This window comes from Dromaius novaehollandiae, chromosome W (assembly GCF_036370855.1).
Source record: "Dromaius novaehollandiae isolate bDroNov1 chromosome W, bDroNov1.hap1, whole genome shotgun sequence".
Classification (NCBI taxonomy): domain Eukaryota; kingdom Metazoa; phylum Chordata; class Aves; order Casuariiformes; family Dromaiidae; genus Dromaius; species Dromaius novaehollandiae.
In genome coordinates, this window is record NC_088130.1 from 22,078,405 (window position 1) to 22,103,543 (window position 25,139).

The window sequence follows — 25,139 nt, forward strand, 5'->3', positions numbered from 1 at the left end:
TCCTGACAGACCTATAAAGGAAAACTTTTTATCTGGCTGTACAGTGTGATACATTTCAATCACCTACTGAAGAGATGCAACGAAACGGCAGACTTGCTAAGTGTCCTCACCAGGAGCATATTGCTTCATATGAATGCACCAAACTCACTGTCTTCAAGTTTCCTATGGTATTTTCAGGTTCCAAATTTTAGGTTGCAGGTTGCAACTTATTAAGGACTGAATAACTGTCTTGTTGAAAGGCTTTGGTTCTTCCAACGGTATTTTGCCAAAATACAGCTGCAATAAGAAAAGACATTTGAGTTTGAACTTGGAGGCTGGTAACAGGCTATTCTCTGTGAGAATCCCACAGCTTTGCAATAACCTGCTCACACAGCTCATCCAGGACAGTGATAATCTGCAGAATGAGAAGTTTACACTTCTCTTCCCCAGACATTTTAAAACCTGAGGTTATAAGACTGACCTTTAAAGATAGAAGGTAAACCTTTAAACTGCAGAGTGCACTTTTAAGCAGTTCAGAAACGAAAGAGACACCAAATTCTACAGGGACTTACTTACTCATCGGCCATTTACAGAGTATAAATATCCTAAGTTGTCCGGATAGCTTTTCATATTTGTGACATATTTTAAATTCGCACAAAAGGCATCTGCAGAAGTGTTTCTGTTCCGTTTAATGCATTCTTTGTAACGGACTTAGCATTTTTATCTAGCTTCCAATAAAATCTTCAATGTAATTAGCAGCATTAGGCTACAAAGTTTATAGCTCATAGAGTACTCAGACCTACAAGACAAAAGCTCAACAAGACAAAAGCTCAAAAGCTAGTATATTTGTAGGGCACTTTGGGAAATGCCCATGTCACATGTGGGAAAATTAATCCTGAAGCTGTAAGGAATCTGCACAGCTTCAATACAATGCCTTCAAGGGTACAGGGTGCATTCTGCACAACTATCATAATGTGGTTTGTGTATGTCTGTTAAAGAAACACTAAATACGGATACTATAAAATTAACCTGTTCAAACCATGATTTTCCCAGCATTTCATAAAAGCTCAATGTTTATGGTATTAAAATTAACATTGCTAAACCTTCCACTGAACTACTAAGCTTTAAAATGTTTTAATTTCAACTTTTAAGAAAGGAAGGAAAAACCTGTAAAGGCACATATAACCACCTGAATCTATGTGCAAAACCTATCTGCATCACTACTAGGCTATGGTCTTCCCGCCCATCTTTCACCCACCTGTTTTACACTCCACATTGTCACTTTTATCCTCACTCTCACAATAACTGGGTTTACCATCAAGGTTCTCATTACTTCCGATTTCTGCGGTCTCAGGGAGTTCCCTAAATCCCGACCCATGGCCGCCTCCCAGCCCTGCCCGGCCATCGCGGGCCGCGTCCGACCCTGGTTACCTCGCCGGGCCCGATCCCATCTCCCTCCCCACAGACCTGCTGGCAGCGGGGCTGCCCCACTCCTGGCTGGGGCGGCGGGAGGGAGCCACCGGTGTGGCACCGCCCCGGCGCCCCTCTCCAGGAGCGGCCGGCCCCACGGCACCGGGCATTGCCAGCTCTCTCCTCGAGCTTAAAGCCCGCAGTGGCCTCACACCGTGAGGTCTGGCACACCAAACCGGCACGCTCCTCCAGGTGCCTCCTCAGCACCCCCGGAGGTGCAGGTAGCTGCACACCTACTGCTACCCCGACGGCCAACAGCAAATTTCAGAGTGGAGCAGCAGAGTAAAACCTCCTAACGTTGCGAGCACCATGCAGAACAGCACTGCAAGAAGAAAAAACAATAAAAGGAGATATTGCCGCCAGCTGCCTCCGACGCGCCCAGCCCGTGACGGGGCAGGCCTCAAGTGCTGGCTCCCTGACCACGGGAAACCAGACGGTCCCTCAGGTACAGCGTGCCACTGTTCTCGCCCAGGATCTGCTTGACTGAGCCGTGGCTTAACCAAAGAAATATCTACGCAGGGCCTGCAAAAAAGGCGCTAACAAGCAGTAGGTGGACTTGTGGCAACAAGAGAAAGCCCAGGTAGGAAAAAACCACTTGCTATGAAATGAACCATTTCCATTTTCTCCAGTGCTGAGTGGATCACCTGGTATTAATACAGGCCATTTTGTCCAAGTTTCGTATAATAAAAATGGCTGTTTTTCTGAACAAAATGCAACACCTCGAAAGAGGTGCCAGCAGAGGGAACGATCTGTCGATGCCTTTAGTGAGTTACCTAGAACAGTGAATTCTGAGATTTTTGTATTACCTTCTCAAAGCTATAAAAAGTCATTTGATCTTTCTATGCTAGGAGAGCAAGCAGATTGAATTATATATCACTCATTACATTGCAGGTTTGCTAACTAGTTTCACTTGTATATTTAAAACAGATTCAATTAAACTCAACTTGCTAAATCAAACCCAATTTTCTCTATATAAATCAGAGATCCAGTTGAATTCTACCCTCATTGTAGTCTTCATTCCCTACTGCTTGCATTTCATTATTCTTAGTATACTATTTTAATTCTTACTGTATGAGCTCTATAGTATTGAAAAAACAAGTAAAAGATGAGAAACAGTCTACTACAGAGAATACAAATTGCCACCATTTTTTAAAGTGTGTTAAATTCGCAGATCAAGTCCAGACCCCTATATGTTCAAGACTTTGTAAAACCCAGGCATACACCATTATTACTTTGCAATACAGACACTTTATAAGCCTGGATTTCTTTTTAACATTTTTCCTTACTCTCACTGTTAATTAAAGCAGTTTTAATGCAACTGCTGCTTTACTTCCACTACTCCTGTTGGAAATTTGTTTCAGATTTTTTCTGCTCCAGTAGTTGGAAACTCCTTCAATTTTCAACCTGAATATATTTATGGCCATTATTGTATACCAATCTGACCCTGGATCTACATATTCTTCCTCCTTGACCAGCTTTGTAGGTGCCTTAATAGTCACTCTCTCCAATGTTTTTATAAAAAGCAAACCATACTGTATCTCAGTTCTGTTATATGAAGCTAAACAAGCCAACTTTTGATGGTTTCTTGATAAAACATGCTTTAATATCATAATTATCCTTGCAGTCACAACTGAATTCCTCTTGAATATCAGCAAACAGAACTACAAGCCATTATTTCAGCTATCATGTCACCACAGCTTTGTGAAATGAGAATAAAATTTCTCTATCTCCACTGAAAGTACTTTACCAGACCTCTTTCACACCCACATCATGCCTGATGGCTCATAATCATCCTGTGATCAACACACACAAAACCTTTCTCCTCCTCTATCACTGTGAGCTCTGTCATCAGTCTCTATGGCAAATTCTTTCTGCAGACAAGGCTCCTTGCATCTGTATTAATGAATTTAATCTTTTTCCACCCTTCCAGTTCTCAGGAATATCCATGATGTTTTCTACAAAACTGATGTTTTGTATAATCAGCAAATTACGCTAACAAACTTCATAACTATATTGAGAGTTAACAAGTTAACATCACAAATGAAAATATAGAGAATGGTTACTTATGGTATCACTTGTCTGAACCTTCCCTTTCTTCCACTTTTGCATCATTTTACATATTTTGCTGAAATTCAGATAGACTAGAACTATCCTGTTCCGTTCATCTTAAAAAAAAAAAAAACAAAAAAACAAAAAAACAAAAACCCCACATACCTAACGAAGATAGGCTAGCTTTGTGCGATCTACATTGAGAAAACTCAGATTGGAGTCCATTTAATTTTCCTTTTACTTCTGTGTCATTTTTTCCTTTAGAATTCTCTGCTAAAGTCTTCCAAACATGATGAAAGCACCTACTGCATTATCTTCTTGAGTCTGCTGAAGAATGAAATGCTAATACTGACTGTGAAATCAAAAAAAGTGAGAGTTAATGTTAAAACTCTATTATGTCATTTTAAAATGCCAGCACCAAAAAGTACCTGAATTTTACTCTTTTGAGGGGAGAGGATGGAGGGAGGGGGAAAATGAAACTTCCTGTAGAGCAAGGATAGGAATTATGAAGTGATGGAGGAAAACATATGAAAGCAAAACAAGCAATCAAGTCACACAAGCACAAAAAGAAACATGATGAAGGAACAGGCAAGCTAATGTTTTATCCAAAGGGTGAGCACACTTCCCTATGAGTAATTCTGAGTATTCAGCAAAAAATGTATGGAATAAATAACACTGTCATTTCCAGTACATCTGAATGCCAATGAAAGGTGGAATATATGTCTATTATTCAGCCTAAAGGAATTCTGCCTTTTACAGTACACCACTCTCTTTTATCAGCTTTAAATTACCTGCAAATTACAGGGAGTATTTACTCTTCCATTTATTTATGTCCCTGGACAATAATTAAAATTGGGAATTGAATTTCTCCACTTAATGGAAGAGATAATACATGGCCACTTTTTGATATAACAGAAAATACTTTAATACTGTTCCAAAGGACTGGACTGCCATCCCTCTTACTGTCTGCCCTAATCCTCACTCTGTGCCGGGAGACTGATGAACCCAGGAACGGAGCAAATGTACTGTGCATACGCATGACTACTAGAGAGAAGGGATATTAGTGTCCAGTATCCTGCTGAGCATCAATGCAGTCCCTGATCTGAGTTCTTCCATATGTTCCTCAAACATTCAAGCTACTTCAAGTAGGCAGCAGGATTTCCTTACTAGAGCTTCCAGGAAATAAAGTCTGCAGGCACTCAGCTTTAACATCTCCAACAGTTATGATGCTTGAGAAGTTAAACAGCAAAACCCTAACCCAACTTTCAGGAACAGTCCCAAAAGAAGTATGAATGTAGTAAGTCACACTAGAAGCCATCTATACCATCTATTCATCTGTGTTGTGCTCCTGAGCCTCCCAGCTCTAAAATCATTACCACTAAAGCACAGTCAACTTCCCAGCTGTTGCTTCTGGTTTCTTCTCCTGTTCACATGAAGTATCCAAGCTAGGTCCTTCACGACTAGGACTTGCGAGAAGTTTTCCAACAAAAGAGTTTTTTCCCTTGGAAAACATTGAACCATCAAAACCAGTATGTTCCGTTTCACCTAAAACACTGCCTTCTGTCTATATTCATACAAATCAGTCATGCTGAAACACAGGCCAAATTTTGCCGGCATCCTGTCTCTCACCCCACCAGCCTCCTTTCCCGAGAGTGCGACATTCTGAAGAACGACCACCCCAAGTCAAACCAAAGGTACACCTTGCTTTGAAAGGCAGCCAACTTCACATGGTGTATACAGTCTATAAGAAGTGGGAAAGCACAGAACCACAGGCAAACACATAAGAAGATCATTAGAGATAACATGATCTGCACCATTTGTCACTAGCATTTGATTTTTCTTCCAGTACAAAGGTACCTTTTTTCCCCTCAGTTTTCCAGGTCAAAGTAGTTTTGTCCATTAGTCTTTGATACTACTTCCTTCTCTTGTACTGTAAGGCATACAAAGTCTTCTTACTAGCTAGATCTGGTGATGAAAATTAAGTTTCTCCTAAGAAATGTGCCAGCAGGTTCATTACAACATCATACATACACTTTAATAGATTTTTCTAAAAAAAAAAAAAACAAAAAAAAAAACACTTTAAGAGTACATTTACTGAAATTAAACATGTTCTTCTTTTCACAGATTTATTGCTTCAACAGCCCACTGTAAATGGACTTCACTGTACACTCTTTTTTTGGCAGCTGTTACCCAGAAGTATAGTTTAATTGCAGTTTGCTTTAATCAAATCAGTTGTGTCAAAACACTGGAAGAGCCGCAATGCATTAAAATCCAGAACTCATCCCAAACCCTTTTAAGTCTTGCACTGAGAAGACACAGCACAATTTAAACATACATAAAAATTTCAAAATCACTAATGCACTATAACTCAAATTTCAAAATATCAAATGTTAAAAGGAGGTAACAAAGACAGTGGCATTGAGCAAAACCTTATAGTTCTTAACATGACTTTCCCTGAAACAACTATAGAAAATTTTATAAACAATTGCTACCCTACACAGACTGTCCCATGTAAAAGACGTGTACACTGGTCTTTCTCTCCTTAGAGACAAGTCTAAACCTGCTCCAGTCTGAGATAACTGAACTATCTTTAACAACAATTCATTGAAAGCTACTAACAAAAGGTGATTCTAAGTGCCATTTTCAAATGCTTCAAACAGAAAAATAATAAATATGCATTGCAAGCCCCTCAGGCTAAATGTGCCACTAAATGTGCTAAATAGCCTATTTTTCTAAAAACTAGACAGCAACCTGACCAACTGTGTCTAACTGCAGATAACATACTCTTGTATCACACAAAGAGAGCTTCTTTTACCTAAGGATTTGCACTGCAGATACTTGCGACCCTCAGACTAGCAAACAAAAATTGTGTTGAAGAGAAACATCCAGCCAGAACGTCACCTATTAGCTAAATAAAAGCATGAGGAATAGCCAACAGTGGTCCTGATGGCTTTACTCAAGCCACAGAAGCTTAAGATGATGGAAGAAGGAATTCCAGGGGAATATTGACCATTCACGTGACTCACATAGTGCCATTCAATCTAACTCTAAAACGTAGCTACCAAAATTAAAAAAAAAAAAAAAAGAAAAAAAAAAAAAGAAAGAGGGGGACTGTTAGCTGGGGGCTGGCTGGCTGGGGAGCTGCTGCCTGGCAGTTCTGTGGGGCCAGAGAGACTGAGCAGGGAATACAACAGGCGGTACACAAGTAAAGAAACAAAAGCCTACTGAAAAATCCACGAAATCTTACTGAATTGTAAAATATATTCAGAAAGAAAGTTTACTCAAATACATTTTTCCAAGGTATTAAAAAAAAAAAAGAAAAAACCAACTGTGCTGCAATTTTGCATAAATAACAGAATGCTGCTTTATACATACTTAAAAGATCTAACAGCTCTGTCAGTACCTCCTCAGTTTAGGCTGAGTGATTCTTACAACTCTGCTCTGGTGGAATTTGTTTTCTGTGGTAATAGCAGCTGATTTATGCCACTGCCTGCATCAGCCTTACCTCCTCTCACAGAGGTGACACGTTCTTGGCAATGGTGCTGTACTAAGTTGATACTGTCCTGAGCTCTAAATCTGAGTCCAATTCTATTATTTACTTTTTGTCTGCCATTGTTTTCAGTTCTGAATCCTAATCTTGTTCTATCACAGACTTGCAATATAAATTTGGCCAAGAGATTTATGCTCACATATTCTTAGCTAGTATCCAATTTTTAGGAGTGTGTATGTACCTCAAGTTGAATACTAATGATCTGAGACATTCAAACTAGAGCTTCTATTTTAAAATTTTGACCTAAATCTCAATTTAAAACTTAGTTTTCAATTGCAACATCTACAAAGCAACAATTGCAGTTACAGGCCTATACACCTGCAAAATATTTGACAGAAACATACCTACTCTAAATACTTTGTATTTTTTTCCTGTTATATTACAAAGCTACAATTACTGTGTAAGTAAACATACTGTTATTAAATTGCAGCTACCCAGACTCAGAATGCACTAAATGTGTTTCCGCTCAGCTACATACCCATTAATCTATCAAGTGTTTACGTCTAGCTCCTTTATAGAAAAAGAACAAAGGAGAAAACAAAAATAGAGAGAGAAAAAGACTACGGAGTATAGGGACAATCCGGACTTTGAGTCTGAAATAGTTTCACACAAGGAATTCCATTTCCTTTCACACAAACACAGTTTCATGTTCACACAAGAAAACTTTTCCATAGATATATCATTAAAACTATAAATTCAAAATTAATAATACCTAAAGATTTATATCTAGAAACTGCAAACCAAGAAATGCAGACTTACCACAGGCATACCTTCTTATTTCTTTTCCTTATGCACCACTCTGGAAGCTCCCAGAGTACAGAAAACCTATTACCCTTAGAACAAGTGACTTTATTTATTTTATATGATTTTAAAATTTAATTAGCATTTCTAATCCAGTTTTTGCCAGCCCTTGTTGAAACAGGAGGTCAAATTTTACATTAGAAATGTGACATTAAATTTGAAAACCTATTTTCGACACACACTGGGTTAAAGAAACACTAAAAAAAGGTGATGCTTAAACTAACTCAAATTCATAAAGCATACTGTATGCATTTTCTTTGAATAACTGATCAATATCACCAAGAATATATACAGATGGCTATTGACAAACCAAGCTTCATCAGTGACATCAGCTGTGCAAAATGTCCATAAACACACACAAAGCACACTCCACAATTCATAAAGAAAACAAGTATCGTATTTTCAAACCCAGATGCCTAACACAATACAGATTTTATGGCAATCAGGATTATATCACAAACCAAAACATCACCTATTCTGCCAGCCTCCCATGTAATAACTTACTGGTCTGTGTCTTATCACTTCTCCCTTTGCTCCACAGCTCTTACCCTTTATGGGATCGTTGAACTGACTAATACAGTCAGACTCTGAAATTACTCTTATCTTGTAATAAGCTTTGCTTCTATTTCAGAGGAAACAAAAGGAAGGGCTAGAACGCCATAAAGATTGTCTATTTATTTCAATGACATAAGCTGAATTTATAGAGTGGATTTCTTTTCCTCACAAGCCTGGCCTAACATGAAGTATTTAGTTACACAGCTCATCCACCTGAGCAGCTATATTATTTTTAAAAGAATAACTACACAAAAAATGTTCTCTGCCTCTCTCAAATCCTTGCTTTTATGCCAATTACAATCAAGCCCTGATATTATGGTAAGAGTACAACCACATTATAGTCAAGATCAGAAGAGGCTTTCCCAATTTCAGAATGTTAGAAGGGAAGACAAATGAGATTATGGTATGGAAAAGTCATTTTATGAATGCAATCTATCAAACTACTGCGGTAACCCTCAAAACCCAACATCTGTTCTGGTCAATATATGCTTAATAAAGCAAGATACAGTATACCACCCTCTCTGCCTGAACTCTAAACAGATCCAGATCTGATTTCATAACAATTTACATCAATAGTACTGCTGTGAAACTATATATAAAGTTATGTTGTATATCAAGACTCTGCTCTTACAGTGCGTAGAGAAATACACTCCCTACATCTTTGCATTACAAAATTAATTGACGAAAAAAATAACAGAGCTGGAACCACAGTAGAGAAGACAATCCAGAAAGCAACACCTGTGCAAAAGTCATGAATTGGCCACCCAGTTTATTCCTATGTAGATATTTCACTTACATTAAAAAAAAATACATTTAGGCAGAAGACAATTTATTTAAATTAGAATTTACTACTTTAAGAGAATACAGAGGCTTTAAGTATTGTCAAATCTAAATACTTAAATACAATCAGGACATTTTAAGAAAAGAAAGAGAGGTTCTTTAATGATCTTCTGGCATTTTGGCCTTCAGGTTTCATATTTTTAAGTTTTTTTAAGCAGTCTTTATACAAGCTAGAGAATTACTTTATCATTTTTATGAGTTCCCATTTTCATGCAGCCCTACAATTCAAAAAGCTGCAAGACACAGTAATAGCGTGGCGACTCAGAGGTCCGCTCCTGAAGAACCAAATGGAAGGAACACAGTGATCAGCAGTGATCGTGGTACATGCAGTGAACCGTGCCCATGGTTTATGCAGTACTTGCATCACAGCATAATTGACAATACTGCTCAGCTGCAATATCCCACAGCTCTGAACTCTAACCAGCACACCAGGATATGTTTCAAAAACCTGCCTGTGACTCATCAATAAAGATGCTGCTTGTCTATTTCCTGAAACGTTCTGGAAAGCCTTCTTTTATTTTGCTTCAAAAATTACGTTGGAACAACGTGCTCAACCAACCACAGATGACTAATACAGAGCTATAAAATAAAACACAAGCAAACTGAAAACCAAAATGTAATCTATACTTCAACAACCAGAATACAGCCCTTTATTTGCAAAAATTCAAAGAGAAACAGACATAAAAATCCAGTTTTTAAAGTCACCTAAATTGCAAGTTTTGTCTGCTGTCAAAACCAAGCGACGCGTGATGCTGAAAACCATATAATTTTGCTCATCAAGTATGTGCTATATAACATTAAATGCAACACTGCCACTGATTTACCACTTTTTTTTATTAGTTTGCACAGCCCCAACGGCATCCTCTTCTCTAGAATAAATACAACAGCTTCCCTAAAGTAAGCCAGGATTTTTTAAACTTCATTCCATAGAAGTTAAGTTGAAAATTCTTTACAATGAATTGGCCTGGTGAAATTCCAGGTCGTTTACTATATGGCATTTCAGTAACTTAATATTGAATAAGAAAGAATACAGCCCCTTTGCATAGCTAAACATGACCAGTCCTAGAAAGAACATTACCTATGGAAAACTATCACCTTCGGAAAAAATCCTTGCAACTAAAGACTCAGTGCTTGTAAAGATGTGTTTCTTCAAAGTATTTTACTGTAATAGGAGTAACTTCAGTGCTTCTTGTGGTAAGGCTAATAACCACACGTCTGGAGTACAAATCAAACTGCTGTACCTTTGCTAATGAAACAGCATTAACCGCATTTCTTTAGTGTATGCCTGATTTAATCCCATCGGGCACCACAGTGGTATTTTGAGCAGGCAGAAATGTAATAGCATACAAAGGTTGAGCACAAAACATTCAACATTGAGTCCTGTGAAGGAGATTTAGATGGGAGATATAAGCAGCTGCGTATCGAACCGTACATTAGCTACAACACATAGCTCAGTGCCAAAAAGAGCAACGCAGGGCATCCACGTTTAAACCGATTCCTTGGTGTAAAACACTCCAATAGTGCATACCAATGAGCTGCCATTGTTCAAACCCACACGCTTTTATTGCGGCCACAGAGGGACACGGCAAAACTCCAAAACCTGCCCATGATTGCCCATAGTGAAATTTAATCTCTGCTAATCCTTACTGAAATATCTATCCACCACTCCATTATTTTGGTTTACTTCTGAGAGAGGGGCTGAACCACGTCCAAAGACTACTTAATTCAAGACAACACTATCTACGAAACATGGTTTTGTTCAAATCCGCAACTTGCCACAACTACTAACCGTGGAAAACAGTAAATCAAGGAAGAAAAACAAATTTCATTTATGGGCACAGAACTATAACTCAACAAATCAATGTACTGAACCTACAAAATAAAATTATGCCTAGGCTTTTTATATTTTGAACTAGAGTTACATGAATCCAGAACCAGAAGTTTTAGAGAAATAAGTAAGACTCTCACAATTCAGTATGGTTTCAGACACACATTACTTACTGAAGGTAAAAATATACAAAAGTAATACACTAGTATGACTCTACTCCCAACCTAAGTCCGCACCTAAAATTTTCTCTGAACTTCGTGTAGTTGGTTGCTTTAAATTTCTGAGTCTAAACTCTCCTTCCCTTTGTTGGGAAAAAAGTAAGGAAATTTACCTTTTATTACGCTTATAAACTACATTTTTGGTACCTTCGTGAAGGAGGTAATGCTGTTTAAGGATTTTTCAAGAACCATATTTATTTTAGTTAGGAGAAGAAAAGATGCTGTAAAAAGACCCTCTAGTCTTTTTTTTTTTTTTTTTAAGCCAGAACGCTCATCTGATTTTCACATGTATACGGTTTCCCTAATTTTACATGAAAATGAGAAATGATGAGCAGACTGGAGTTTTGCTACCTCAAGAGACCAACCTATACCAAGTAGCATCAGTCTAACTGGTCACTTTGCTTCGGTTTCATACACGCAAATCTGTTTCAGAAGACTTATCAGATGGTACAATGTAGTATGAGAAGCAAGGATCAAAGGGACACACCAGCATTCAAGAACACTTTGTTATTACGCTTGTTTAAATATCTTACCATAAGATGAAACAAATGATCAGATGGAAAGAGGGAAACATGCTAGAGCTGTGAGTCAGAACCAGAAAAGCAATGTTATATGCACAACTGTATCCACTTTAATCTATAACCCCTCTTCCACCTTTAATTCCCTCACTCCCCTCAAACACCACTTAATAAACATTTGGGGTTAGGTCCATTTATGTCACAGAGTGACAAAACAGATTGGGAATCTGTGCGTAAAATCACTAAGCAACTTTACGTCCCTGACTTACAGCAGGCCTGTAAGTTCTCAGAAGATTTTAAAAACAGCCTAAGTAAGGTTAGAAGAGTTTCTTGCACAGCTTAAAGCAGAAGCAAAAGATCCAGGCAGATTCCTGCATAGGGAGTATTTTTAAGGAGCAAAATTAAATGAGATTACATTAAACAACAGGGCCTGAGAGAAAGAGCATTTGTACAAGCCTCACTTTATTTTCTTGGCACACGCAAAGTGCGAGAACTCTTCCTTCGCCCACAGCAGGATCTCCAAATAAGAGGCATACAGCTTGCCTCGGCCCTCCCCATCTTCAAAAGAAAAACAAAGCACTTCATGCCAAGAGCCGTGAACCAGAGCTACACCTGGTCATCAGGTTAATCAGGGCTCGCTCTGACTAAAAGAGCGCCAAGAAGATTCGGCAGATCTGTAGCACAGTTTAACCTTTATATAAAAGACGGCACTTCCCCCAGGTAGCATCCCCACAAGCCCCCAGGATATAACAGGATATTTACTTTGTACCGAATTATTAAAAGTTGTCCCCTGCTGAATTAACAACATCACATGCAGAAGTACCTGTTTTTTTCTTAATGCACAGCTATTTAAACAAGCTTGACCTGACTTGACCCAGTTAAACTTGTGACATCTAATGAGAACTTAAGGTAGCATAGTTGAGATCATAAAACAAGAATATGCAATTGTTGGAGGATAATCACATAGAAACTAAATCACTTCACAAGTCAGTTTTGGGCACATTTCTACATTTTTGGATGTAAAACTCATTCAGAAAATAATTCTGACTGAAGTGCTGGTAGACCCAAGAAAAACATTCACAGCACAGGCATCCAAAAAATTTTACTTCGATTCACTTACATGCAGATACATGTATTATTAAATGTATCAACTAAAGTTAAGATACTGATTTATAATCCTCAAGACAAGGTTCCACAAGTAACACTAGAAATACTCTTTCATGTTTTTCTTCCGAATAGTACTTCTTTGTTTACCTATGCCATCAGTAGAAGCAGTAGAAATAACCAAAAAGACCAGATTGTCTAGGCAATGACAGGTTAACAACAAAAGGTTAACTGAACTGTTAATGCAACACAGATGTACCCCGATTTTAAATCTAATATAGGTATTTTGTGCTATTAGTTTATAAAAGTTTGACCAACTACTGTCCAGATATGCAATATAACACATACATACATGTGCTCAGCATATTTCACGCCATTTCTGTTACATTGCAGCTTCTGCTTAACCAAAAGCAAACAATCAACGCTCACACCACGTTCTTAAGTCAGCAGTAAGAGACTTGAATAAACCAAGAAAAGGCACACATCCTGCAGATGAAAAGCTTCTCCAAATATCCCATCCTCCCCAGTAATCCAAGTGGCTTTGACTCAACCCTTTCTGCCCAAGTAGCTGTCTCATTCCCCTAGCAAAGATGCATGTTCATCACCCTCACACCACCTCTACATGGCCATCATCTTTCCCAGACTCCCTCTCCAACATCTTCAGCTACTGCAACCCCCACAAGGACCCTCTCACTCGAGAAGCCAGTTTCCTCCTTTCTTCCCAGGTTCCCTGTTTCTTATGGTATTACAGCTCAGAAATCATGGATGTTCCTATTTCCCCCCCCCCCACAATCTATCATTAACTACCAAACACAGTCTTCATTCTTGCAGGTCCAAAGAAAAAAAAAGTACTCTTAAATAAAGATACAGGGGTTACATCTCATAGAACATTTGTTAAAAATAAAATTCCTGACTTGCTTGCTACAGACCATATTATCTGCACATATAATGAGATGCAGACTAAAGTCAGTAAAGCAAGACTAGGAGAAAGTAGCTCCTAAATATGCTAATCGAACTTCACTAACCTGAACAGCTACACCTGGGCAGGCTCAGCACTCTGTCTTTTCTTTTTAAACCAATTACCTTCAAATCATGTGGGTCAAAACTTTACTAATTGAATTAATGGACTTACCTACTTTTTCTGATTTAACATCTCACTTCTATACCTTGCAAAAGAACACTCCTCATTTTATATTTATTAACTGAGGGAGTTTCTTTTTTAATAACGCTACTCCGGAGATAGCATATTTCTAATTATGCTCTCTTAGCTTGAAAATTCATTAGAAAGGACATATTTGTTCTGAAACGAAGCACTTTAGGAGAACAGCAGGCTATTATAAGCAGGACTGGAATCACAAATCAAACCTGTGTCAGAATGGAGTGATTACATGATTATAGGAGAGCTCTTAAAGGAGAAAAGAATCAGTACCACATGGGCTGAGGCATCTTGGCCCACCACTTTACATACCATGCCACAGCGCTTAATATTGAAGGAAACAGAGATCAAATATAGTTCAAATATAGGCTTGGCCTAAATCAAAACTGATTTTCTAAACTTTGCTGCTTTACATTAACAATGCTGTTCCTGTGTTTAAAAAGATTTAGCCTTACTGTCAATTAACAAGAGTTTTGAGATAGACAAAACAAAACACAAATGCAGCCAAACACTGTGTACATACCAGGGAGGAAAACAGAAGCAAAAAGGTTTTAGTCCTCTATCTTTACACAGATTTTTGGTGTTTTATGGTTGTTAACAACATTAATCAAACATGTAAAGTGATTACTAGTCCTCATTTTATCAAAAAATGGAAGTGAACTACACTTGTACATACATGCTGGTTATTCCAGCTGGTCATATTCACTATCTTCATTTTAATTTTCTCTGGCTTCTCTACTGTGTTTTCAGTTGTGCTTAACTAGATGTCTGAGGTAAGATTATAATTAAGAGATTTTAATATAACAGAGAGGTCAGCGAACATAAAAAAGCCTGCGCTGGAGGAAGATGGGTCTGTGTCTCAGCATGCCAAAGCAAACTCACATAAACAACTTATTTAACTATGAAGTTGGAGACAAGACTTCCTAGAAGCGTGACCACTTCTCTTTCCCATGCTTCCCATGTAATCTGCAACCAATAACTCCACAAGGAACAAATCTGATTCGATTTCAACTGGCATGGTCAAAGTATGGGTTTTCTTCCAGGAGCGCCTCCACACTTCATTGGTTCTTCTATTTTATGCAGAGGTGGGAAGCCCCAATTTTGGTCCAACATTTCATTTTCCCAGGGGTGCTTCTGGTTTTCTGCAAGGAAACCCACTTTCATAACAGATCAAGGCTGCTTTCTGCTCAGGACTGACATTTCCATTCATGTCCTGCCTAGTTCATCTATTTCTGCTGCTGACAAATTTGATATTGCCTGTTTAAAGATGTTTAAAACAAAAATAAAGAGATAAGTTAAAGTCAACAAAGCAAAGCCCTGTGAACCTGTGACCTCTCTGTAAGGGATCTTCACTGAGTACCGTCATCCACGTCTTTATTTCTGCCCCTCCCCGTAATGTTTTATGTCTTTACCAGCTTACATTGCAACAGTAGGCAGACTGCAAATAAGAGTTTAGCCTTTTAAACAGGTAACTGAACAAGCCTCCAAAGAATCCTGTGATTTTCCCACATCCCTCTCTCTTGAACTAGCCCTACTTTTAAGAAGAGGGAATCAAAACAAATTTTTGTTCTTTGTCATCTCTCTTTGTTTACAGATCCCAAGGAGATGGACTTCTAGAAGAAGGTAAAGTGTACTTCATTTCACCCTGCCAAACTTAAGGACAATCTCACTTAATGTTATAATCCCTCTTCTGCAACGTGAAACTTTTGCCCATATGTATCAAATGGACATGAATATTGCTATCCATTTTCTTCTTTCCCCTTCTCTCAAAAATTGTTGGCGATCTCTATGCTCTAGTGCTTATCCTTAGCACAAAAGAAGCTGCAATTGCATCCAATTTCTTTTGGAAAAGCATCTGGCTTGGAGGTTTAGTGTGCAACTCAATACTGATGTAACCGCAACATCACCAAAGTGGGGAAGGAGGGGTACTATTTTCTCTTGACAAGAGGATAGGCTTGGTATTTAACCCATTTGAAGCTTGTCTAACAGAACGATGTTACCCACAATGTGTAATGGGGTAGTCACTCCCCAGCTTGATGCAAAAATTCACCTACTAAAAAGTCTCAGTCCCTTACACCAGGAGCACACAACCTACAACCTCACAGCTGGCTGTAGCAATTCCTGAAACCCAAGAGCTGCTCCTGGATAAACTGTTCTGGCACTGGTGATCTGCTCTAAGAGCTCCCCACGTGCCCAAACACGCAGGGATTTACCTTGCATGTACACAGCACGGCAAACATCAAGTTTACTACCCATCCCCAAGCCAAACAATCTACATGTTCCCCACAGGTCTGATCCTACAACAAGCAAGGAGTCACAGCTGCTGAGTATTGCACCGCCACTGAAAGAAGCTGCACGGCCCAAAGGGAAAAGCTCAGTGCAGCTGTCTGAAACTACCAGGAGACTGGGCACCACTGCCAGATACCACTGCTGATGCAGGAAGGGCTAAGCAGTAACTAAGAACTATACTGACTAGGAACCTATGAAAATGCTGAAACACCATGGCTATCATCCTTCTCTGGCAGAGCTACCAGAACAGAGATTCAGCCTGCAAAATGGCTGAATCGCATCCTCAGAAGTGACTGCAAACAGAATTTTAGACATGTGGAAATACATTTTTTTTTAGTTTTATTACTACTATTTTATTGCAATTTCATTCTGCTTGTTCTGAAACAATCTGCAAAGTCCAACTACCATCGCTGGGTAGGCACCAAACAGTAAATCCCAGCCTTGTAGAATCTGTATTACGTGCCCAAAATTTAAAAGCCTCATGTGACTATCTTAGAAAATCCAAAGTATTTTAGATGTGTCACGTGCCATTCCCACACTACTAGCTAATATCACTAATCTTCAAAACACAGTTTGTGACAAAAGTAAAAATTTTGATACATAGTCCTGTAAAGGTATCTTAATTATTTTTTTAACTTACTAAAGTAGCATGCATGCATTCCATAAGCTAAAGAAGGTACATAATTTTTTTCACATCCCAATTGATTTCAGTTTTATAGTGCTATATTATTCAAAGTAGGGTTGTTGACATCAAAAGTAATTGTTAAAATGTTAACACCCACTCAAAGAGATTTGGCACTTCTCTTCACAACACAGAACTACCATCATTCATTCTTTTGCTGATGCTGGCAGCATTGCTTTGGATAATACCCTTGAAGTATATGTAAAGCAACCAGAATACATCTGTGACCACTTGTCTATAACCTACCGATCAGGTTTTGAAATACCTGGTTGTGAAAGGCAACAAGGGCTAAAAAAGGACTGAGAAAAGCACCCTCTGTTTCTTGAGAAAGGGCTGTTACTTGGATTGGGTGGAAGATGTGTTATGGCTTGCTCCTGCTCCAGTTGCTGGGGAAATGCATGTGAATTTTTCATTGTAAACAGTATTTGGCCTGTAATCTGCAAAAGGGATTTAGAGAACCACAAAAAATGCTTTGTGCCTTTTGCATTCTTAAGATCCAGTGAACATACAGAACCACACAGACTAATTTTAAAGTTTCTCTCCAGTAAATTTACCCAATCAGCAATGCTGTCTGTTTTGATAGATCTCTGTGCATGTTCTGTTGACCACTGCAGTGAACAGCACAGCTGCATGGACAATTGGCTGCATTCTCCTACCCACCTCAATGGGTATGTTTGCTCTCGTTGGCATCTCCTAACAGACTAAACATACCCCATTGCTTTGGGTATAAAAAGACATTTAAATTCTTTCTCCACCTAACTGTTCCTTATTTATTGCAGACAGCTTCAGTTAAAAAAATAAAAAATAAACTTTAGGAAAACCCCTGCCCAAAAGCACTTAGCTCTAGAGTACTACCTAAGCAATTTGGGCCTGAGAAAAATGGACATTAAATGCTTCTCTTCCAAAAGTGAAAGGCGCAGGAGATAAAGCACGCATATGCCCTGCTTACAGATGTCTTCTGGGAAATGTAGTGAGACTGCTTAGACTTCCCTTCTAGCTGCAGTGTGGATTGTTGGTAAAGAACTGGTAGCCACGTTTTTTAGTTCTAAGTTCACAAAAAGTTTCTGCTACAACATGTTGTAAAAGAATTACCAGTTGCACCTTGATTTATATCACCAATTACAAATAAAACTGTTCAAGAATGTTTGATGTGCCTTTTTTTTTCTTATTTGAAAGATTATGGCAAAAAACAAGCAAGCAGTAGAAACAACCATTTAAATAATTAATGGTCTGGCTCTGCAATTCATCACTTTCAAAAGAGCAGTCTCACTGGCATCAACAGGACTGACTGCTTGCATCCTGGTATTTGGCTAGCGATGAACAACTAGGCAGTCAGCATACAGATGGAGCATTCTTGGAAACTTCTCCTTATTAATCTTCCTTTAACACAAGCGTAGAATCCTAAACTGTACTTGGAGCAAATTCTGTTGAACTGCAAAAGGATCTGAAAACCCACAAGTGTTTCACAAAAGAGCTGGAACAGGCTCTCGTCATTGAGCGTGTGAGCTCTGAGATTACACCAAGGTCATGGCAATGGAGTTTTTAGACAGCCCATGTGTATCTCAGGCCTTTAGTTTAATTAGAAATTATCCTTTGAGTTATGCTTTCTTCATTTGTCAAGACAGGTTGCCAAATGACACCAACACTGACAGCCAGAATTTGATCAGGAAGTATCAGGAAGTAGAACTCTCATTTTTCATTTGTATATTCACATGAGTAATGTGATATATTATTATCTCTATTATTATCACCCCTCTACTCCTCTACTACTGGCTTTTGACAGAAAACTCAAAAAAAAAAAAAAACCCAACTGTGAAGCTCTCAAGAACTTTGAAATAAGAAATACAGGGAAGCTTTAACATTATGCTGGGAAATATGACAGCATCCTACGCGCTTCATCCAATTGCAACCAGGTGAACTTTTCAAAAGGCACCTAAATCCATTTTCAAGGGGAGAAGGTGCCTAACACCTTAAGAATATTCCTCTATCTTTCCACTTATGGAAGGAGCAGTTAGATTTCCACATAGACATTATTTAAAATTCCTGGATGTCACTGGCACATCAGTTCTCTCCATGCCGTACTTATGAACCAACACCATAAGTCACTCGGATGCCACAACAATTTTATGCAAGGTTTTTTCTTTCTTTCTTTTTTATTGAAGATCCTGTTTCATTTCACAAAACTAACCCTACAGCAAGACTTCCCCTCAGCCGCACGCTCCTTCGCATCTATATTGCTACGCATGACCCCTTCTGCACACAACAGCCAAAACCTTTCCCGCAGGCCTTTACACGCCTCCATCCTTCCTCCTGGCTAACAAAACCACTGTTGTCTTTCAGGCTACAGTTACTCTCCTTGGTGAATAAAGAGATTCCCTAAAAGGCTACTATCTAAAGAGCAGAATGAATGGTGGAAGTTCTGTTGCCACAGGGAGACACTGTTTTTTCCACTGAAAAGAAAAATTGATGAGTGGAATGTAAGCAGCACGTTAAATGACTTATTGCTCGTTTCTTTGCCTTCACAAAGTGTATGCAGCCTAGCGATCTTAACCCAAAGCCTGCAAGGCTTTGAAAGGACAATGTATCTTAGACATTCGTGTTAAGTTTTCTCTAAAATTTCTTTATATTTAAACTGAAAAAAATATTGTGATTCAAGTAACTATAATAAAATGTATGGAGGGTCAAGTTTCAACGGATTTTTACATCTTAAAACAGAAAAGGTAGTTTGAAATATTGCTTGGCTCTTTTTGCAGGGAAAGACCTAGAGGAAGCAGGATGGAATATGCAATGTATGTATGATGTTTTTTCAAGACTCTTGGAAAAAGAGCAACTTACATATGTAACAGAGCCCAAGCAACGACTGAATAAAGAATGACAAATAACTTAAGGTTTCTTATGACAACTTTGACATAACAGCACTGCACAAAATTTTTAACTCTGTGCTTCATACAGCAACGCACTCAGGAAGAACGGCTTTTTAACTGTTTCACTGCAAACAAGACTACGCAGCCAAGGATCATGACAACAGTCAACAACAGCAACAGTTTCAAATTTTATCTGAGATATGTAAAATAGACTTATTTCAGCTGCAGCTATCTGAAAGGGTAACATGATTGGAGCACGTGCATGCTTAGACTGTGGGTAGCCTGAGAGTAAACTCGTACTCCTAGGAAAAGTCTGACTGATCCAAAAATTACTACTGGGGCTCCCAAAGACCTGGGATCTATTTAAATGATGAATGTCAGCTTATAAATCAAGTCAAAGGAATTACAGATAAATGATGACACACATTGTTTTTGAACAGACATTCATTATAATTATCTCTTACTACCAGTAAGTTTCTTTGCAAAGATTTTCTCCATCCTAATTTTACCCATATGCAACGTAGAAGGAAGTAAAATTCTAACAAGAACACAGAGTATAAAAGTCAAATGCTTTTCCAGAACATAAAAAGCCTCTACCTGATTGCTTTCAGACCACCTTCAGTTGACTTTCAGTATTTTTCTCCACAATTAACTCTGCTACCATGCTTTGGAAAATCTGACAAAACATCAATAATTAGATGCCAACCATCTAAGAGTTGTGTGAAACTTGGCGGTTTCACTTTGCAGGAGCGCAGGCAAATATTTTATTTGGTGTCAATCCACATATGTTCCCTCTTCACCACTTTCAGTTTGAGTTTTGACTTTTGAATAAGCCCAAACAGGCAAATGAATAGGCAGTCAAAATTTCCACATTTTACCTGGTTTCACTTCATGACACGCAAATAAAAAACAGGCAGGCGTATCTTCATGAATCAACAATGGATCAAGTTAGATGCTCAAATTTACGGAAGACGTACAAGAAAGCATCTGTCACGCGACTGTGGTGATTTACACCCATCTAGCCATGAAAAAATCTAGGGCTGTGATGATGTTAACTCTCCCTAGCACCATTACCGTTTGTGTTCTACATTCTATAAAGTGCTGCAGGCGTGTGCATTTATGATGCTACATAAAGGCTCAATATGAGAATAATAGTAATAATAATTGTTTTTGTTTTAAATCCTGCCAGGATTTTACATCATCCCAGCTGCCTTCTACTCTTTCCATCCACCCCCAAGTATCTTGGGATTGCAGCTCACTGGAGCACCACTGCAGTTGTCAGTGTGCCCAATTTTGATCTTTAGCTGGTTAAAATCAGGAGTAATCTAACGGATTGCCACCTACAGCAGGTGAAGTTTGCTTTACATAAGGAGGTAAAGTCAAATGCCACTGAAGCAAAAACCATCAGAAAGGTCTGATTATCTTAGCATTCCCACTAAGAACATATTTGTTGTGTCCTCTAGAAAGGGAAAGAAAGGAAAGAAGACTATGGGATCCTAAATCCAAGTAACTATAGGTACCACATATGAGGAGAGGTTGTTGAGTAGAGAAAGGAGAACAAAGGGATGAGAGGAAAGAAAGAAAATGGGGAATGAAAATGAGAAAGCAGATGTAAAATATTGTTAGAAGTAGAAAAGATAGAAGAAGCCGAAGTCTGAAATGCAGAAGATAAGGTGGAGGATACACATGAGGAGAAGAATAACTTGAACATGGAATGAGAACAAAGAATAAAAGGATTGCAGATGGATTAGAGAAGAGATGTTGATATTGGAAAAGGAAGGTGAGTGAACATGGGGGTAATTTTAGGACCAAGATAAAATTAGAGATGGAGATGAGAAAAGTTCGAGGAAAAACAGCATAAGGATGGAAAGGAGATCAGAAAAAGGGAGGTCTGAGACAAAGATGAAACTGCATTTGGAAATGGGACAAAGAACACCAAAACTTTACAGGCCAACAGAAGAAGTAGGACTTGAGAAAATTATGAATGGGACAATAAAGCACAAAGGGCAAAATAGTTACAGATAGGGATAAGTATAGAGGTAGGACTGAAGAGGATATGAAAGAAAAGACAGCAGGAGATGGATGGAAATGGAAAGCAGCAGAAAGGATGACACTGGAATGGAGACCTAGGTGCTCCCCATACATGCAAGGTCACCTTACCAATCCACCACAGGTACTGAAGGAGGCAAAGGAGCCCGGGTAGCGGAGAACAGCACCACTGTAGTAACAAGCTCTCTCAGGCTGAGGTTGTGCAGCACCAGGTGGGCTTTTCCCCTCGCCCCTGAGCCGCTCCTCCACGGCAAAGCCAGGTGCCAGGAAGCGGCTGTCCCTCTTGAGCAGCAGGTAGAGCTCCCGGGCAAAAGCCGGGATCCTCAGCAGCACCTCCTCTCCATCTTCAGACGGAGGGGGCGGCGGGGGGGAAGGTGGCGGTGGCAACTGCGAGGCAGCACCGGACCCCTGGGGCAGGGGAGACCAGTGGTAGAACTCCTGCGACTCATACTCATCCTCCGCGTCCTCCTCCTCTGCTGCCTCCCCCACCACCTGCGCCTGCCCTTCCACCGAGGAGGACACCGAGCGCACTTCCCGGGAACTGCCTGCCACCGGGCTGGGGGTGACGGGGGCGCTGGGGGTGCTGCTCCGGTTCCCACAGCTGGGGTCAGCACTGCAGCTGCCTCCACCGCCACTTCCACCAGCCGGCTCCTGCTGGCCCCGTCTCCACAGCGCGGGGAAGACGATCTCCCACTCCTCAGAGTCTTCGGAAGCATGGAGACCTGCGAGAAGGCCAGCAGAGGTTTTAAACAAGCTCAGCAACCAACAGCACTCAGTGCGTGCTAGAAACCTACCTATGCCCGCCATGACACGCTCTTTCCGGCTCCTGCCCCACCAAGCACGCCACCCAAAATGCAGCTGGGCTCCATTTGGCCCTTCCACCCTGCCTGTGCGTACAGGAGGTTGGCCAGCCACTAGGTGTGTCTGTGTCTGCTCAGGAATTCGAGACACACCACGGTCCTGGTAAGCACAGCCCAAGCCGGGTGGAAGGTGTACTTGTGCCAGCCGCTGGACGTGGCTCTTCATGACCATCGGCTCTTCTTCGTGACCATCACCTCCATGCAATGAGGTCTGCACACACCCTTCTCTGCTTAGACAAAAAAGTGGCAAGCTTTCCATAAAGTTCAAAAAAGTATGTTATTTTAGCAGCGAATACCTGAACAAACCAAAAAAAAAAAAAAAAAAAAAAAAAAAGAAGAAGCTGCAGATCTCAACCTTGTTCTCAGCTTACTCTCAGGACCCACTACGATTTCAGAAGTTTATGGCCACGCACTGCCAGGCGCACGCACGGGCGGCACGTGCACGCACACGCCGCGTCGCCACCACCACCACGACCAGACCGAACCGCAGCCAGCGGGGTCTGCGCGCTGCGCACACCTCACCTCCGCGCGCCTCCGCACAACGCGCGGCGCGCCCTCACCGCACGCTCGCAGGGACGCGCACCACCTCCGCGGGCCGCATCTGCAGCGGGGGGGGTCGTTTAGGGGCTCGCCCCGCACACGCCGCCGAGCTGCCGCACCGGGCGCAGCACCGGGCGCTCCGACTGCGCGCACAGCGCAACGCGCCCCCCGCGCGGGCGCGCCCTCGGTAACCGCGCGCCGCCTCCAGGGGCCCCCGCGGCGGGGCGCGCTGCCCTGCGCCCCCCCCCCGCGGCACGGCGCGCACCTACCTGCGGCCAGCCCGCTGGACAGCACGCACAGCTGGTAGAGCACGCAGCACACGCGGCTCAGCCGCATCCTCCCCGTCGGCCCTGCGGAGGCGCCGGGCCGGGGCGGCAGGCGAGCGCGGAGCCCCGCGGGGGCGCAACCACCTGGGCGCCCGCGGAGAGGCGGCGGCGGCGGCCGCGCGGGAGGAGCGCGTCCCGGCGGGGCGGGCGGCACCGGCGGCGGCTGGACGTGTGAGTGTGTGAGTGCGAGGGAGGGCGGGCGCAGGCAGGGCGGGCGGAGGCCGGCCGGCAGCGCGGCCCGTGCGCGCACACAGCGCCCGGCGGGCGGGCAGGGGCGCCCCGCGGCGGGGACCGCGCTGCCCCCGCCTGCCGCTCGCCCCCACGGGGCGGGACGGGCCCCGCCGCCGCCGCCGCCGGCCCGGCCCCGCCTCGTCCCGCCCCGCCGCGGCCCCCCGCCGCCGCCGTCGCTGTCGCCGGCGCGCAGCCTCCCGCGCGCCGCCGCGCCCCCCCCCCCACCGTGCGCGGGCGCGGGGCGAGCGCGCTTCGCACCGCGCCCTCCACAAGGAGCGCGTGCACGCGAGCGCCCGGGCACGCAGGCGAAAACCTCGGGGGGGGGGGGGGGGCGGGTCTCCTTTCGCCGCCGTCTCCGCAAGCGCTTAAAGCTGCTCTGCAAGGAGCGGCGGGGATTAACCGTTTCTGCGTGGTTTGGTGTAACCTGATTCCCAGCTCCCCTGTCGCCCCCGCCACGCCGCTCGCCATGGAAACCCCCCGCTTCCCACCCCGGCTCGGCCCTTACGCGAGGGGCCGCGCAAAGCCTGCAGTGCGCGGGGTGAACTGCGGGCAACAGGTAAACACCTCCCCCCGCGCGCCCCCTCTCTGGTCACCGCTGTTCCTGCTTCACCTACTGTTGCTGGTGTCAGAGGTGCGCGCTGCGCCCTCGGGGGAAGCAGCCCTGCCTCGTCCGGAGAGGGGAGCCAGCTGCGCCACGCGGGTAAGCTGCAAGGGTGCCTTCTCGGAGATGCTCAAAATGGAAAACAAAACAAACAAACAAAAATCACGTGTTCGGCTCCAAATGAGAAACACGTTTGGGCTCCGCGGAAGCCAAAGGCAGCTGGGGGGTTGCTCTCCGCCGGCTTCCGGAGCTGCTCGAAACCTGCGCCGCAAGGGTGTTCGCAGCTACCTCCGAACAGTATTTTTGATTAGTTGTTTGCTTTTATGAGGAAAAAAGTTTTCGTAGAGCAGTCCTGTCTTGGAAACTCAGCCAGCTTTCACTATGCAAAATCAGGGAAGGTTAGTAAAAAGAAGATGGCAGGTTTACATTTAATGATTTAGGGTGAGGAGAGTTTTCCGGAGACCGCAAACTAGCAATTGCGTGAGAATTAAGTTAACCTTAAAATACATTTTAAAGGAAACTTTGTTTCCCAACTAAATAACAATAGTAACAATACATACCATTTGCAGTGAAATTACTAGGCCCAATACTGCAACCTTTCCACAGCCAAACCCCCCTTTACAACCAAT

The 25,139-nt window shown here is 41.9% G+C and overlaps 1 protein-coding gene and 1 long non-coding RNA gene across 6 annotated transcripts in view; one reads left to right on the forward strand and one right to left on the reverse strand.

The window, feature by feature from the left end:
* LOC112991247 (A disintegrin and metalloproteinase with thrombospondin motifs 19) overlaps window positions 1–23,748 on the reverse strand; it is a 149,331-nt gene extending 125,583 nt beyond the window's left edge. For 2 of the 3 annotated variants that reach the window (XM_064500944.1, XM_064500943.1), the window contains exons 1-2: window positions 23,622–23,748; window positions 22,064–22,674 (exon numbers count right to left, since the gene is read on the reverse strand). In XM_064500944.1, coding sequence (XP_064357014.1) covers window positions 22,064–22,674; window positions 23,622–23,688 — 678 coding nt within the window. In that variant the 5' untranslated portion in view covers window positions 23,689–23,748. Of the gene's footprint in view, window positions 1–3,663; window positions 3,734–22,063; window positions 22,675–23,621 lie in introns of those variants that run through there. The other variant, XM_064500945.1, reaches the window with a different exon arrangement.
* Window positions 23,725–25,139, forward strand: part of LOC135324463 (uncharacterized) — a 32,688-nt gene continuing 31,273 nt past the window's right edge. The window contains exon 1 of one of the 3 annotated variants that reach the window (XR_010385850.1): window positions 23,725–23,849. This is a non-coding gene — a long non-coding RNA (uncharacterized LOC135324463). The other 2 variants (XR_010385851.1, XR_010385849.1) reach the window with 2 other exon arrangements.